The 17,483-nt window shown below is 42.0% G+C and overlaps 1 protein-coding gene across 2 annotated transcripts in view; it reads left to right on the top strand.

Moving 5' to 3' along the window:
- The window catches only part of ENTPD3 (ectonucleoside triphosphate diphosphohydrolase 3), a 32,752-nt gene that overhangs the window by 12,156 nt on the left and 3,113 nt on the right, over positions 1 to 17,483 (top strand). For both annotated transcript variants that reach the window (XM_040246178.1, XM_040246179.1), the window contains exons 4-10: positions 650 to 767; positions 8,808 to 8,958; positions 11,300 to 11,459; positions 12,404 to 12,637; positions 15,942 to 16,214; positions 16,377 to 16,487; positions 17,342 to 17,479. In XM_040246178.1, coding sequence (XP_040102112.1) covers positions 650 to 767; positions 8,808 to 8,958; positions 11,300 to 11,459; positions 12,404 to 12,637; positions 15,942 to 16,214; positions 16,377 to 16,487; positions 17,342 to 17,479 — 1,185 coding nt within the window. The remainder of the gene's footprint in view (positions 1 to 649; positions 768 to 8,807; positions 8,959 to 11,299; positions 11,460 to 12,403; positions 12,638 to 15,941; positions 16,215 to 16,376; positions 16,488 to 17,341; positions 17,480 to 17,483) is intronic.

The raw sequence follows: 17,483 nt of genomic DNA, 5'->3' as shown, positions 1-17,483 counted from the left end.
CAAAGTGAGATGATATATCAACAATCTTTCATATTTTTTTTCCTCCTTAAGTACTTCCTACCATGGTTTCCTATTGGTTGCTTATTCCCAGGCGGATAGTCCTGGAAGTTTGGAGAAGAAATGGTAGCAGGTGACTGACGAGTCATTTTCCTCCTGAGACCCAGGTGGCTTCTGACCTCCCCCACCTCCACCCTGCGGAAGCTGGATGAAGAGAAATCAGGAGATTGTCTTTGCATGCACAATCCTTGGGGTACTCATCTTTAATCTTGGCTGCATATCGGAGTCACCACGGGAGCTTTAAGAACTGTTTGTGCCTGGGTCGATTGACAGAGATTCTGATTTAATGAGTCTCGGGTGTAGCCTCGGCACTGGGAGCTTCAAAAGCTCCTTAAGTGATTTCACTGTGAACCAAGGCTGAGAACTGTGGCCTAGAACACCTGACCCACCTCCGCCCCACCCCTCCCTCCAGTCTACAGAAACAAAGTTGGTTTGGAGAAAATAGATTTTTCTTCTTGGTCAGGTTCTATATAAAGGAAGTGGTGTGGGTTAAACTCTTGGGACGACTCAGGGTTCTCAGTGGTTCTCTGGGAAAAGGGGTCCTCAGAGAGGCTGAGCCTGTAATTAACTCTCTGTTCCCGCTTTTATTCAGTATGGAATTGTACTTGATGCCGGGTCTTCCAGAACCACAATCTACGTGTATCAATGGCCAGCAGAGAAGGCGAATAATACTGGAGTGGTCAGCCAAACCTTCAAATGCAACGTGAAAGGTAAGGCCCAAGGGAAGAAGGGAGAGTCCTAATGTCCTTTGGAGGCCTGCAGAGGTCCTAAAATACTGCCTGGAGGCAAGGAGTGAGCACTGGGCTGGGTGTCAGGGAAATATGAGACGTCTTGTTACCACTGCTACTCTTCAGTACAGTGACCTTAGGCTAGCCCCTTCCCTTCTCTGGATTTCAGATTTCTCATCAGAAAAGGGGAGGCAGGGGTGTCAAGAACTGTGAATGGTGTGATATGGATGCTGGTGAAAGACCCAAAACTCCTGTCAGAAACACAGGAGAGTTTATTGCTCACACAAATGCCCAAGGATCAGCATTTTCTTGTCCTGGTTCTCTGAGCCCCAATTTGCACAGGGTGATGTGTAGAGAGCACCAGATGGTACCTGCTTGCACAGTGGGTTGTATTACCAAAAAGGAACCCTGAGATTAGAGAACGTGAAAGATTTATAATGGGTGCCTGCCTTGCTCTGGAGGGAAACACTATCCATATCTTCTTAGCCTGTTCATTATGCAAATATCCCTGAACAGGTAGTCCAGAACAACAGCAGGGAGTGCCTCTGCTCATAAGACATGCAGAAATGCGAGAAACTCATGGAAAACTATACTCCAATAGGAAAATTATACTCCAGTTGGCTGTGTATGGTGGGAGGGGAGAGTAAAAAGAGAGAGAGATGGACCATCTATAAACAAACAGGCTTGTGTGGCTCTGTTCCAGTAAAGCTTTCTTTATGGACCCTGAAATTCTGAATTTCCAATAATTCTCAAATGTCACAAAATATTATTTAAAAAAATGTTCAACACCATCTAAAAATAATGCACGAATATCTCAGTTCATAGGCTGTATAAAAGAACGTGGTGAACTGTATATGGCTAGGGAGCTGCCAACTCTGAAACAAAAGGTTATCAGTTTCTTTAATGATCCTCCATGCGCTTCCTGCTTCCTCCACAATATATCCTGAATGTTATGTTGACTATTTGCTTGTTCTTTTTTATAGTTTTGTCCTTATGCATTTAGTTTTTCCTGGTTTTGGAAATGGAATCAAGCGCATATTTATACAATCGGAAGCAAACATTTATTCTGTAATTTGCTTTGTTCACTACCACTTGGTTTTTAAAGTCCATCTCTGTTTGTATGAGTACCTGGTTCATTTTTCCCTGTTGAGGGATATTTGTATTTCCCTGGTTACTAATAAGGTTAAGTATCTTTTTATATATTTATGACTATTTCTGTTTCTGTGAAATGCCTGTTCATGACTTTTGCTCATTTTTCTACTGAATTGCTTGACATTTTCCTATTGAGTTGTGGAATTCTTTGTCTTTATTCCGAATATGAATGCTTTGCTATATTATTATTATATTGTTGCTGATATCTCTCACAGTTTACGGTTTGTCTTTTTAGTTTTTCATGATGTCTTTTGATGAATAAAAGTTCTCAATTTTTACGAAGGTACAGGTATCAGTCTTCTCCCTTTTTGTTTGCTCTTTTGTATGTTTTATTTAACAAATCCTTCCCTAACTTGAAGTCATAAAGATATTTTTCTGTCGAAAGTTTTGGACTTCCCTGGCAGTCCAGTGGTTAAGGCTTCATGCTTCCACTACAGGGGTCACAGGTTCAGGCCCTGTGGCACAATCAAAACAAAAAAGTTTCATAATAAATTTGCCTTTTACAATTCAGTCTCTAGTCCACATAATCAAGCCCAGTTAGTGAGTGTCTATGTATGTGCCACCCTCTTGAGAGCACTATGATTTTGGATGTGGTCCAGATCTTCCCAACAAGTGTACAGGATAAGTTACAAGGATACCTTCAGCCTAGAGGATGAGTCAGACTCTGGGCCAGTCACCCCAAGCAACTTCCTTCATTTCCCTCAATAAGCTGCTCAAATAGAATGCTCTCTTGCAGATCGTGGTATAGAAAATGATGGGAAGCAGAATTAGCCTTTCCCGTAGAGAGACCAGGAGTTGTCTCTGGATAACCAGGGTGCATTCTGATCATCTGCCCTTCCATGGAGGGCAGCCAGGAGCTTGCTGACCCTGGGACATAGGTGATACAGTTAGGGTCTTAAGAAGCAGATGCGCAGACAGAGGCTGGGGTGCAAGGGAGTGATGAGTGATCCACACCCGTGGAAAGGAGGCAGAAAGAGGAGGACTGCATAGAAAGAGAAGTCAGATTGCAACTCAGGCGTAGCAGAGCTCCGGCCGATTAGAGGTGTCCTGCACTGGCTATAAATGGTCAGAAATGACTGGATGGTGATTCCTCCTGTCACTGTCAGTTATTGGATGTTGCCAGCTTGGGAAGAAAGTATTGACCAAGACAATTTTCTGCAGCTAAAGAAAACCCCGAGGGAACTAACCTCTGGACACTAAGCACTGTTTGAAGGGGCATCTGCGCGGCACTTCTCTCGGCTCCTCACGACAGGGAACTTCCATGTCGTCTGAGCACTGCTTGCATTGTTACCTGCAGTTCACCAGCAGCAGCAGCCTTTCTGAAACTTCAGCCAGAGATCCCATCTCTGTTCTCCTAACTTCTGAGCTACTTCTTCACTCTGAAGCATGAAACAGGATGCTTTTTTAGGAAAGACAGACCAGCCACTCCAAGCAGAGATGATAATGTAGGATAGTGATTAAGACATCACCCTCATCCCTACTACGAAAGCTCTGGAAACTTATCGGAGCTCTCTGCATCTTGACTCCCTTATCTCTAAAATAAAAAGCATAACAGCAATACCCACCCCACAGGAATGATTTGGATTAAATGATATAATATGTATAAAGCAGGTCCATGGGATTTTTCAGGCAAGAATACTGGGTTGCCATTTCTTCCTTCAGGGGATCTTCCCCAGAGCCTGGCAGGCTACAGTCGATGAGGTCACAAAGAGTCAGACACAACTTAGCAACTGAGCACCAGCACATATAAAGCAGGTAGCAAAGCCCTGGCATACAGCAGGCACTCAATAATTGTTAGCTATTAATTATGTGGCACCACACTTTAGATTCTCAGTGGATATTCTTGCTAAAAGGCTGTTCTAACATAGCTGTAAGATCTGCCTCTACCCCTGGGAGGACAGTTCAACGAAGTCAGTCGTGATGGCCTCAAACTGTAGAAAGAGGTGGCACTTTCGTGGGGAGAGAACCAGGCAGTCTCTCAGGGGCAGGGGCCCTTGGCCCACCCTGGATGTGACTTAGGGGAGGGGCAGGGTCATGGAGCCCACACCACATCCATAAATGGATCTTCTCTCTCTTTGATCACAGTAGCCTCAGGGATCCATATATATACTTGGAATGACCAGAAAACCACAAACTATAGCTCAAATAACAGAGCTGAAGTTTGGCAAGTGTCATCCACTGGAAGACAAGTAGCTTCGCCAAGCATACTCTGGGTTTCCAGTTTCTCGGCTGCAGATTTCCCCAGGACTCCCTGCCTTGGCCAGTGTGAGGGAGTGGTGAACGTGTGCTTGCCTAGCGGTGTTTCCTGAACGCTCAGGGCCTTAGAAATACCTTTCTCAGGGCATTCATGGTGGGCGTCTGTCCTCAGGTGCTGCTGTTCTCTGTGAGCTCAGTGGGTGCTGCCTTAGCTCCTGGGCGCCATGCTGGTGTCTGTTACTCTGGCTGCTTATTTTAAAGCCATCCTCTGAGGGTCACTGGTTCCTTGCCTGTCCCTCATCTCTTGTGCAGGATGCACTGCTCAGGCTTCCTGCTGCCTTCTCTCAGAGGTGACAGTCATGTTTTCCCTTTACCCCAGCAGTTAAAAATGTTTTTCAACTCCACTGAGACTAGACTTAACCATCTCCATTGAAATACCTTAAAAAGTTGCTTTAGATACCAGGTCGCTACAGCGTTGAAAACCATCTTTTGTTCAGAACATGTCTTTTGCTCCTGTCCCACCTCAAGTAACTCTTATGCCAGCTGTCCAGCCCTCTCCTCTCAGACTGGAATAGCAGTTTTAGCTCTTTCGTTGGGGCGCCCCAGTATTCCATGAGCCTGTGAACCCAATCTCCTTTTCCCTCTGGGAGGTTTAAGGGAACCTTATGAAAATAGGTCCCTGAGGGACATGCTCAAATACCCCACATTTCAACATTCTAGCAAGGCTCCTAACCAGTTCCTGTCCAGAGATCAGCTCTTGCAGAAATATATTTTGTTTGCTCTAGATTGAACTACACAATCCCCTTCCTATAGTGTGGTGGGCTTGACTGATTGATTCATATATTTAATAAATATTTATTTGGGTACTTGCTATTTGCCAATAACTGTTCTTGACATTGGGAATTCTAAAATAACCAAAATGTACAAAGTCGCTACTGTTACAGAACTTATAGTCTAATGAAGGAGAGACAGCAAATAAGTGGGTATATGATGTCAGTCAGAAATGCTGTGAAGAGAAAGCAAGCCAGCTAGGCGGATAGAGAGTAATCATGTGATTTCATGGGAGAGCAAAGAAGGTGACAGCTAAGCAGAGAGCAAAGTTAGATGAGGGGGTGAGCCATGCATATGTTTGAGGGAAGAACGTGCTAGCAGAGGGCATGGCAAGAGAAAAGACCACGGGTGGCAGCAGCTCAGCATTTTCTAGGAAAAGCAAAGGGGCCAGTGTGACTGGAGCAGAACGAGTAAGAGGTTCAAGTGAGAAATGAGGCCGGGGCTGTCACAGATTCCAGCTCAGGGAGGACTTTGAGATGCAGTAAGGGGTTTGACTTCTACTCAAATGAATTTTGTTCAAAGTATATTGGGAAGCCATTAGGAGATTCTGACCAGGGAGCTAACATGAGATGACATCATTTTAACAGATTGCTCTGTCAATGTAGAACATGTAGTCAAGAGACTAAGATCAGAGGCAGGGAAACCAGGGTTCCTAGAGCAGTGCAAGTGGGAGGTGATGTTTGGGTGGTCCAGCCTAGACGCGTGCTTCTCAATGCAGGGCAGTTTTGCCCGCCAGGGAACATTTGTCGCTATCTGGGGACATTATTTTTTTAATTATTTTTATTTATTTAATGAATTTATTTGGCTGCACCAGGTCTTAGTTGTGGCATATGGGGATCTTAGTTCCCTGACTAGGGATTGAACCCAGGCCCCCTGCATTGGGAGCATGGAGTCTTAGCAACTGGACCACCAGGGAAGTCCCTCTGGGGACATTTTTGGTTTTCACAACTGGGGTTTGTGGTGCTGCTGGCATCTAGTGGTAGAGAACAAGGATGCTGCTAACCATCGCACGACTTGCAGAACAGTCCCCACAACAAAGAATGATACAGTCCAAAAGGTCAGTAGTGCGGAGGCTGAGAAACACTGATTGAGAATGGTTCTGGGGAAGGAGTGAGAAGTGCTGAGATTTGAGCAGTATTTTGGAAGTAGAGCCAACATTTTACGATCGTTTTAATGTATGGCATCCTGGCTGATGGCACCTGAGCGTCAGTTCTGACCTGAGTGACCGTGTGCATGAAGGTACTGTCTCCTGAGAGGGGGCAACACTGGGGGTTGGGGCTGTGGCATGGATTAAGGAATCTGGTTTTGAATATATTAAGCTGGAGGTGCCAATAAATCATTGAAGTCAGGGGACAGCAAACTTTTTCTGTAAAGAGCTAGAGGATAAATATTTTTCATTTGTTGGCCACGTGATCTCTGTTGTAACCATTTAACTCTCCTGCTTTAGCAGCCATAGACCATCTGGAGACAAATTAGCATGTATGTGTTTCAAGAAGACTTGATGTATGGACACTTGTATATGCCTAACAGGATATACCCTAAGGACAAAAAGAACTTCAAAAAATTTAAATTGTTTTTAATAATCCTACAACTGGTGGTAGTGCTGGTATCGTCACTGTCATACGGAGACTGTTGCATGTGGATTGTGAAATAAAGCAAATGAGTTATTAAGTTGGAGGGGCTGGGGAACAGGATTTTTAGCATAGGAAAAGGAAGATAAAGATACAAGATCAGTGAATTCAAGGGAAAAATTGAAGTTCTGAATTAGAAATACCACTAAGAATTCATGACATGTTTTCTCCTGAAATAAAGTTTTCTCTAGGTCTGTCTTCTGGAAAGGCTTGCAGTGAGCATCCTGACTTCTAAATTTTGGATACTAGATACTATTACTCAGATTTCTTGGAGAAATGGCAGATTCCAGATCTGGGGCAGGAAGTATATAGATCATTGATACATCTCATCATATCAGAAAGCAGAAAAGTTCTTAAAGGTTTCTGGGATCATGTCAAAAGGACTCAGCTGCCAAACTGAAGAAAGCCCCACTGGATAAAAACGGGCCATCAATAAGAATAATAACTGCAATATTACATATCAAACATATCTGTAGATTCAGAAGCCCTTAAAGATATTAAACAAATAAATAAAATCCCTCATTGGTTAAGAATATACTGGAGATGCTATTTTATATATATAGATAGATAGATAGATATAGCACATATATAAATTTTAAAAATTTATTTGGTCACGTGGCATGTGGGATATTAGTTCCCCAACCAGGGACTGAACCTCTGCCCCCTACATTGGAAGCGTGGAGTCAACCACTGGACTGCCAGGGAAGTCTACAATCAATATTTTTTAAGCTGGTAAATAAAGGGAAAGAATCAAGCACATATCTATCCAGCCTTCCCTGTACAAACTGTACTATAAGGTAACCAAGTAGTTAATGATGGGGAAGTTTTCTTCTTTTAAAAGCATTTTAGATGAAAAGTGAAACAAGAATGACGGAAATAAAATATCACCATTTCACAAACCCTAATAGGCTAATGGATCTAAGCAATGATCATTGATGCCTATTAACAGCACAAACAGAGAAAACAACCAGATGCTTGTGCCTCTTATTGGAAATGCACATCCCTACAAATTACTCTTTCTGAAAAGTTCAGACCTGAATCTGATTAAGCCTCTGTGTTCAGTTACCAATTTATAGAAAACACTGAAACCAAATAACATATTAAATGAACCATGGAGATGTGGTCAGCAAATTCTAGACTTTAGGAAACTATAGGACAAATGAAATTGCAAGGGAAAAAGTGTTTAATTACAAAGAAAAATTTGAAAGAGAGGGCAGAATCTATATATTAAAGGAGACTTAAAAGACATGGCAACCAATTATAATCGATGGGATTTATTTGGGCCCTAGTTCAACAAATTAGAGGTAGAGGGAGAGAAAAAATATGAATATGGAGGAAATGTTAATCTTAATTAGATATTTAATTATATTAAATGATTATTTTTTAAACTTTTAGATAGACTAATGAGACTATGGTTATGTTTCTTTAAAAGACCTCTTATCTTTTAATGATACATACTGAAATATTTATAGAATGAAATGATACCATGTCTGCAGTTTGCTTCATGAGGAGAGACTGGGAGCGTACAGATGGGGCAAGATTGATCACTGTTAAAACTGCAAGATGGGTGCATGGGTTTGTTGTACTCTTCTCTCTACTTTTATTTATATTTGAAATTTCTGTAAGGACAAACTTTTTTCTTTTCTTTTTTTTAATATGCATCCATTTTATTTCAAAATGTTGGCCTTGTAAGAAGCTACTTTTTTTTTTCATTTGGAAAACATAGTTTTTATTTTATTTTTTATATATATATATTATTTTATTTTATTTTTACTTTATTTTACTTTACAATACTGTATTGGTTTTGCCATACATTGACATGAATCCACCATGGGTGTATACAAGCTCCCAATCCTGAATCCCCCTCCCACCTCCCACCCCATATCATCTCTCTGGATCATCCCCATGCACCAGCCCCAAGCATCCTGTATCCTGTATCAAACATAGACTGGCACTTCGTTTCTTACATGATAGTATACATGTTTCATTTCAAAGCAGGTCTCAGCTCATTTTTTTTCACTTTTGTAATTCTTTCCTTCTACATTTTGGGAATTGACTCATCTGTGTGGCCACATGGAACTTAGCACATACACTGTTTTCAATCCCCTACAAAAACCCATTAATTTCCAGAGCTGATTTGCTTTATTTAAAAGTTGTATGGCTCTTGTTGTTTCCTGGGAATGCTAAGAAGTGATGAATGCTTGCTCTTCAGGCTCTGGGATCTCCAACTATGCGGAAAACCCCCAAGATGCCCCCAAAGCCTTTGAGGATTGCATGCAAAAAGTCAAGGGGCACATTCCAGTCCATCTCCATGGATCCACATGCGTTTACCTGGGGGCCACAGCTGGGATGCGATTACTGAGGTAAGAGCTGGAATGGCACAGAGGAGCCCATTGGACCAACACAGCCAGGAATGTGTTGAATCTTTCCAAGAATATAACTGTATTTCTGGGAAAGAATCCCATATTCTGCCATAAATTTAGGCTTTAAAAGTTGGGAAACTTTTAGTTTTAATACTCAGAAAGAAAACAGTTCTATATTTGATTCCCTTCCCCATGGTGATTTTATTCAGAACTCTGAAAAAAAAGGAAAGTAACATGAAATCTAGTCATGGGATGTACCTCTAGTTTTCTTGAAAAGTAGAAACTGTTTTTGACCACCAGGGATTTCCCTGGTGGCTCAGTGGTAAAGAATCGGCCTGCCAGTGCAGGAGACCCAGATTTGATCCCTGATCTGGGGGGGTCCCCTGGAGAAGGGCATAGCAACCCCCTCCAGTATTCTTGCCTGGGAAATTCCATGGACAGAGGAGCATGGCAGGCTACAGTCCTTTGGGTCATAAAAGAGTTGAACACAACTGAGTGACTAAATAACAATTTTAATACCCGTGCATTTAGTTCCACTAAATGTAAGCCACTATACTACTAAGCTATTTAGCTTCTATCCACATACAAAATGTCACCAAAATATCTGCTTTCAAATAACGGGAATTCTGCTCCTCGCCCCAAAGCCTTTGGAGTTACTATAAAAAGTAAACATCTCATTTCATTCAATTAAGCAGTTCCTTCTAAATTTTCAGCCATGACTTTAAGCCCCATTGTATTGTTTTTGAATGTTCTTTCTCATTTTTTTTCTCCATGAGAATATTTCTTTGACCTTGAAATAAAAGAAAAACAGTTTTTTAAAAAACCCATCAAACTTAAAACTACTGAAATTAAAGGGCAGATGCTGCCCTAAACTTTGAAAATATGGCTTTCTCCCCAAAAGATGACACGCATTTGGTTGCAAAGTCACTTTGTCTATGATCCTAGGAATGTAAAATTACATGTATTTTCTTCACCACATGCAGAAACTTCAAAGGAACAAACAGAGTCACTTTCAGATGATAATCAAAAAGATCATGATGCACTTTCAGTGGGATTGAGCCTTTTTCTTGTAGTTTTTCTCTCATTTTTTTTCTATTCCTATGTCCTGGTTGACCAAGTAGAATGTGGAAGGAAGTCAGGTTTCTTTCCTTACTCTTGGTTTCTGCAGTATGTTTTCAAGATTACTGTGTTTACCTGAAATAGAAATGATATAAAAATCCCTTCCTTCTGTCTTTTCTTTCTAATGGAAGCAAAGAACTCAACTTTGTCAACTTTGTCTTGGTTGCTTTTTTCTCCCAGTCCTCTCAGTGAGAAATCATTCAAAGGCTCTGTAATTTATAGCCATGAAAAAAAAACATGGAATAGAAAGTTTGCCACTTAGCGAGAAGGTGAATGTTACACTTGAATAAATAAATACTGACGCTTCTTTGTGAACTCTTTCACAACTTCCTGATGGTGATCCATTTCTTCTGAGGAACTAGTTGATATTTTACTTGCTAGAAAAGTCAAATATAGAAAAAATGATAATTTGAGTCTCTGGGATGGGAACTAATAAAAGTAGGAAAATTATTCATTATTTTCCAAGCAGTGATAAATTGCTACTGAACTGGAATGAACTTCAGCTTGTGGCACTGCTCTTTCTTCTTCAGCCAAGAGTGAGCCAGTGTACCCCGAGTTTCTTTAACCCACTGATGAAAGGGAAAAGAGTGTCCCAAGTGAGCCTTCTTCCATAAAATGGCATAGTTGAATGATACAAATACACTATGTCATGGGTGACATGAACGCTATGTCACCACTCCTCCGTGGGTCAGCACACTAAAGGATTTCAATTCAGGGGCAGCCATGATGGCCATCATATTCCCCTCATGCCAAAGCCCTCCCAAAGAGCAAAGCAGGGACAGTGAAAAACCCCTCTTCCTTTCCACCTCCCTCCTAAGCTCCCCATCCTTCTGGCCTGATGAGGGTTTCTTTGTATAGTGCCCCAAGCGGATACTTATGCTGCTCCTATGCCTTCACTAATCTCCTTTCCTCTGCTGATCTGAGACAGAGCAACAGTGATTGAGTAGGAGGCTCTTCAGCTGGTTGCTAGACAGCAGAATAGAAACAGGTAAGGGAGGAGAGAACAAGTGATATTTTTACTGGTAGCTATTTCCCTGCTTGGCAGTTTGACAGGTAACAAGTGCAGCCTGACTTCATGGTTGCCTGGGAAGCTTCAATTTGCAGAGGGGGGTTCCTGTGTCTTACCTACATCTGGAAAACGGTCCCTGCCTGAGGGAGTGGGGAGGTTATTTTAAGACTGTTGTCTGGGCACTCAGCCTTTTGTGTTCTATGCCTTGCATAGGTTGCAAAACGAAACAGCAGCTAATGAAGTCCTTGAGAGCATTGAAAACTACTTCGAGTCTCAGCCCTTTGATTTTAGGGATGCTCAAATCATTTCTGGGCAAGAGGAAGGGATATATGGATGGATTACAGCCAACTATTTAATGGGAAATTTCCTGGAGGTGTGTGAAAACAAATGCATGGTTTTTAATCTCGCTGTTTATTCTGTCCCCTGGGGTTGGGAGCTTAAGCAGAGGGGCATGCTGACAGGGCCATCTGCCCTGCATCATTTCTTTAGGGAAACAGCAGTGATACAAGAAAAGACATGTACAGCTGGGACAAAGCCTTGGGTCCTAAACAAGACAAATGCATGGGGGAGGGCAAATATCATTTTACCAACCAACAAGAAATTTGAGGGGGGAGGGAGGATCTAAATCTTGCAGTAGGCCATGAGTCTTTTGAAATACAACTAGAGAATGACCCTTCCAAGAAGTCCTGTAGCCATCTGGAATTTACAGAGCCCTCAGGCAGCCTTCTTCCCACTCACTCTGTGTCCTCAGGTCTCCTCACACTCCGCTCTCCACACTCCCTGCTCCTTTGGTGCAGAGGAAAGCTGACGCAGGAAAATAATCACCGTGTCACAGAGGGTGTAAACTGAGGATGCCTACCATGTCCAGCCCAAGACCTGTTTTCTTCTCCCTTGAATATATTTTTAAAGTTAATTAATTTAGTTAATATTTTGGAATATTCACATAGAAATCCATGATTCTACCTTCTTCTGGACTCCCTCACTCCCCAAAAGTTGGAAGAGCTGGTCACAGCAGACTCACATTCCTGCATGCCAACAACCAACTGGAACAGAGTCTATATCTCATGCATTCCCCAGATGGCCACAGTCCTCACCATTCCCTGTTGTGTACACCTAATCTACTCACTCATTTATGTTGCCTGTCCAGTCCCTGAAAGCATTTGAGTTCACCACCCGTGAAACAAAGGAGAGATTTGGCCCTGAATGCACCCCATGTCATACTTCTAAGCAATAAGAGATGGATCCTGGGTGATGAACCCTGGCCAATCAGAGACAGCACTTTGGTCTTTTTCCTTGCTTCTTTTTCCAACTGTGTAGAAGAGCCTATGGCATATGTGGGTGCATCCGAGTGGAAAGGAGACCACGGGTGCCCTGGATTTGGGTGGTGCCTCCACCCAAATATCCTTCGCAGCAGAAGAGAAGGTGGAGCTGAACACCAGTGACATCATGAAGGTGACCCTGTATGGCTATGAATACACGCTCTACACACACAGCTTCCAGTGCTATGGGCGGAACGAGGCTGAGAAGAGGTTTCTGGCAACCCTCCTTCAGGTACCTGAGCCAGGGGGCAACAGGTGTTCCCTTGGGGGTCTTGGCTAAGGGAAAGATGCCTTGCCTTCTGGGGTCTGTCCTTTCCATTCCTGCAGAGAGCTTAGTCACCCCTCTCTAACTGGGCTCCTCTTTTCTCTCTCCTTTTATTTCTAGCAATAGTTAAGGCCTCTTCCTCCAGCTCTGGCCCTAGAAGGGGTGCAGGGTAGGGTAGGGAGGGCAGGGCTCCTCTGAACTTCAGATGGGAGAAGGGAGGCAGGGGAAATCACCCTCTTCCCAGAGTGAATCCAGGTTTGAGAAGCTAACCTCTTAAATTTGGCTGGCCGTGAGGGCGTGTATATGTATATTTGTGCACACACTCCTATAAGATTTATTAAAGAATGACTGTCTATGTACCCAACAGTCTACAGTAGAGAAATGAATACTCCACCTGGGTGAGGTTTCATTTGAATTTGAGAATGCAGATCTCAAGGTGTAAGCCCAGGTCTTGGGGCAGAGGTGGGACACCCCTTCCTCTCACTGTATATAGTCAACTCGCAGGGACGGGGGCATCTTCAACTTGCCTGATAACATGTGGATGCCTGAGAGAGTGGCTTTGCCCTCTGAGCCTTCTGACTCATATGTGGGGAAGGATCCACCCACAAATACATGTCCCGACCTGCCTAGCCAATACTTTCACGTTCCAAAGATGTGTTGCTAAGCCCTAACTTAAAGGTTCCCAAAGCTTATTGCATCATGAACGCTGCCTGAGTAATTGCTTCCAGTCCAGGTGTTAGTTCCTGGACTGAAATATAAAGGGCTACAGAGTGTGGTGAGAGTGACACCTAAATATATGAAAAAGTCAAAGTGTTAATCAGTTGTGTCCAACTCTTTGAAACCCAATGGACTGTAGCCTGCCAGACTCCTCTGTCCATGGAATCCTCCAGGCAAGTATATTGGAGTGGGTTGCCATTTCCTACTCCAGGGGGTCTTTCTGATCCAGGGATCGAACTCAGGTCTCATGCATTGCAGGCAGATTCTTTACCATCTGAGCTACCAATATATATACTTTGCAAATTATTTTCTTAATTAAGGGGTCTCCAGTGACCCCAAGACTCAAGTCTCACTCTGATAGCATGTTAGACATTAGGGACATGCATTCACTTTCTCTCCCTTGTTAAGTAAGATTTTTTTCTTCTGGTTTTAAAGTAACACATATTCAAAGTAAAATTAAAAAAAAAAGAAAGAAAAAAAATAGAGTAACACATATTCAATGGAGGGAAAAAAAGAAAATACAGACATAAAGAATATAAATAATAAACATTGGAATTACTGTCATCAGCATATTATTGCATTTTATTCCAGTTTTTTTTTTAATGTAAGAATATGTGTATTTACAAATTTGGCTTCATATGGTATATATATGGGCTTGCCAAGCGGTGCTAGTGGTAAAGAACCCGCCTGCCAATGCAAGAGACATAAGAGACACAGGTTTGATCTCTGGGTTGGGAAGATCCCCTGGAGGAGGAAATGACAACCCATTCCAGTATTCTTGCCTGGAAAATCCCATGAATGGAGGAGCCAGGCCAGCTACAGTCCATGGGGGTTGCAAAGGGTCGAACACGACTGAGCGACTGAGCACAAGCACGGGCAGTATTCCAAATACATTATTTAACAAGAAAAACTATGTTGGTCATGTAGTTACAAAGGAAAGTACATGACCCTTTCATGCTAATGCCCTGCAAAGACTAAATTCAGGGAAGATTTATTAAATGTTGAGGGACGAAGTAACTTGGCACATTGGCAAGTTATATTTCAGGAATGCTGTAACAAATAATTCATGATCCAAAAAGAGAACTGAATTAATCTTCACCAAGCTTCTTCTAGCCAAAAATAATTTATATTATTTTGCTTCTTCTCCAAGCCAGGCCAGAAATGACTTATTTTAATTATTAAAAAAAAAGTCTAAGTCAGATTTGGAGGGGGAAACTAAATGATTAGTTGTTGATTTGATTTTTTTTCTTTCAGTGATTATTTCAGCCATAGGGTGACCATGACATGATGTTACAAATTAGACATAACAACTTTTGAACACCATAGACTTTTTCACGCCACTGAAGCAGAAGGGGCCCATTTGCTGCCTCCACAGTCATAGTAAGATCTTTCTGTAGGACACTCATATCAGCTGAGTGTTGGACTTCTGTAGGATTCTGCATAGAATCCTTTCATTAAAAGATTACATTATTTTGATGTGTACCTCAGGTTCCTCAGCAGTAAAATAAGAGAGCTGAGCTAAGTGTTTTCTGGGCCACGATTTTACTGTAGAGGATAAAATACACTTTAGTAGCTTTGAAATTACACAGAGTTCAAATCCAGTTCCTAGAGAGCCCATAAATTGAACCAAACACATTTTGGAATTTAGCATTACATAAAGGGAACATTTTTCACCATAGATAGAAGACTGGATAATCATCTGGAGAAAGTAAAATCAAATCCCCACCACAATCTTAATACCAAATAAATTACAAACAGATCGAAGATTTCTATGTAACAGGGTATTTATTACATCACTGTTTTGTAATGGCACGTGATTGGAAACCAGCTAAATTTTCCTCTAGATGGGATTCCCTAAATAAAGTACAGTTTATTTGTACGGTGGAGTTCTATGTAGCTAGCATGAAAGAAGCTAGTGTAAAAAGAAGAGGTCACTCTTACATGGATGATGAAAGGAAAATCTCAAAGATAAATTCTTAAGTAAGAAATGCAAGGGACAGAACAGTGTGTATAGAGCACTACCATTTATGATTTAAAATTTAAAGAAAGAAAAAGAGGGGAAAAGAAAATGTAATTGCACATGCATAGAAGAAGTATACACAGAATCTGTCAGAATACACTGTAACTGGCAATAGTGGTTACTTCCAGGGAGGGAATCTGGGTGGATAAAGTGGGTGGGAATGAGCCTTAATTTTCACAATACGTTTATTTGTGCCTTTTTAATTGTTATTTTTAGATGGATAGATAACATGCTCTTCAAAATGGTCAATTAACCTAAACATATCTTGCTTTCTCATCAAAACGGGGTTCATAAACCCTGCTTCATGGAGCTGCGCTAAGTGCTGGAGCAGAGCCTGGTACTGTGCCTGGTGCAGGGTGACAATCCCCCTCCCCAAGTAGAGTTATCTAGACAACCTGGGACTTCCCTTCCACCGGACGCATTTTTTCCATTTCTCTCTTGGCATTGGAGGGGAACAACAGTGAGGACTTGCAAAAGGAAAGTACTTGGACCTCCACAGGAGTGACTGCTAACACCTTACTCTTGTACCTATAGGATTATACCACTGAAACCACGTTCACCAACCCTTGTTACCCTCAGAATTACATCACTACCTTCACTGAGGCACAGGTGTTTGGCAGCCTGTGTACAGAGGACCTGAGACCTGAAAGATATAATCCCAACAACATCATCACTTTTGAAGGAACTGGGGACCCATCACTGTGTAGAGAAAAGGTGGCTTCCCTATTTAACTTCAGTGCTTGCCATGACCACGAAGCTTGTTCCTTTGATGGGGTGTATCAGCCAAGAGTTAAAGGGTCATTCGTGGTAAGAGCAAAACAACAGAGATTCCTTTTCCCCCTACTGATTATTTCTCATCTTCCTGTTTTTCCTCTGCTGAGGTGTTTCCCACTTTGTTATTCCCTGCCCTGAAACCTCCATTATATCGCATTCTGAGAAATGATTTCCTTCTGTACGACTTCCTTACAGGCTTTTGCAGGATTCTACTACACAGCCAATGCTTTCAACCTTTCAGGTAGCTTTTCTCTGCACACCTTCAACTTGAGCACCTGGAATTTCTGCTCAAAGAATTGGAATCAGGTCAGTACTTAAAGAAAAAGGATCCATATTGGTACAAAACAGTAGAGCAGAGTAGATTTCATTTGCGCCTCTGTGTGTGTATGTACGTGTGTGTATGTATGTTCTGAATTTGACTTTTATGCTGTTCTCCTTCACCATATCTGTAAGATGGGAGTAATAAGGAACCCTACCTCACAGCTGTGTTGTGGATTAAATGTTCTATTCATGGGCACAATGTTTATAACAGTGTCTAGCATTGTAACAAGCACTCTATAAACTTAAGATTGCTCTTCCATGATACTGTATGCGTGCTAAGTCGCTTCAGTCCAACTCTTTGTGACCCTATGAACTGCAGCCTACCAGGCTCCTCTGTCCATGGGATTCTCCAGGCAAGAATACTGGAGTGGGATGCCATTTCCTTCTCCAGGGGATCTGCCCGACCCAGGGATCAAACCTGCATCTGTTATGTCTCCTGCATTGGCAGGCGGGTTCTTTACCACTCGGTTATGTTGTAAAGGGATTTTTTTTAAATATAGGAGATGTGGTGTATACATACAATGGAATGTCACTCAGCCATTAAGAAGAATGAAATTGTGCCATTTGCAGCAACATGAGTGGACCTGGAGGGTATTATGCTTAGTGAAATAAGTCAGATGGAGGAAGACAGATACTGTATTTTATCACGTATATGTGGAGTCTAAAAAATGAAACAAATGAACATAAAACAGATTTTTTGTCATTGTATTATTTTATAGTAATTTTAATGATTAAATTCTCTGGGTGATAAGATTCTTTAAAATATGACTGCTGACCTAAGCTGTTCTGAAATGCACGTTTTAAAACCTGCCTCCTCCCTGTTTTGAACTTGCCTTCAGCTCCCACTGCTGCTGCCCCAGTTTGATGAGCAGTATGCACGCTCCTACTGCTTCTCAGCCCACTATATCTACCATTTGCTTGTAAGTGGATACAAATTCACCGAGGAGAGCTGGCCCCAAATACATTTTAAAAAGGAAGTAA

The sequence above is a fragment of the Oryx dammah genome, unplaced genomic scaffold, assembly GCF_014754425.2.
Source record: "Oryx dammah isolate SB20612 unplaced genomic scaffold, SCBI_Odam_1.1 HiC_scaffold_9, whole genome shotgun sequence".
NCBI lineage: Eukaryota > Metazoa > Chordata > Mammalia > Artiodactyla > Bovidae > Oryx > Oryx dammah.
This window is presented reverse-complemented; position numbering and strand designations above follow the sequence as displayed.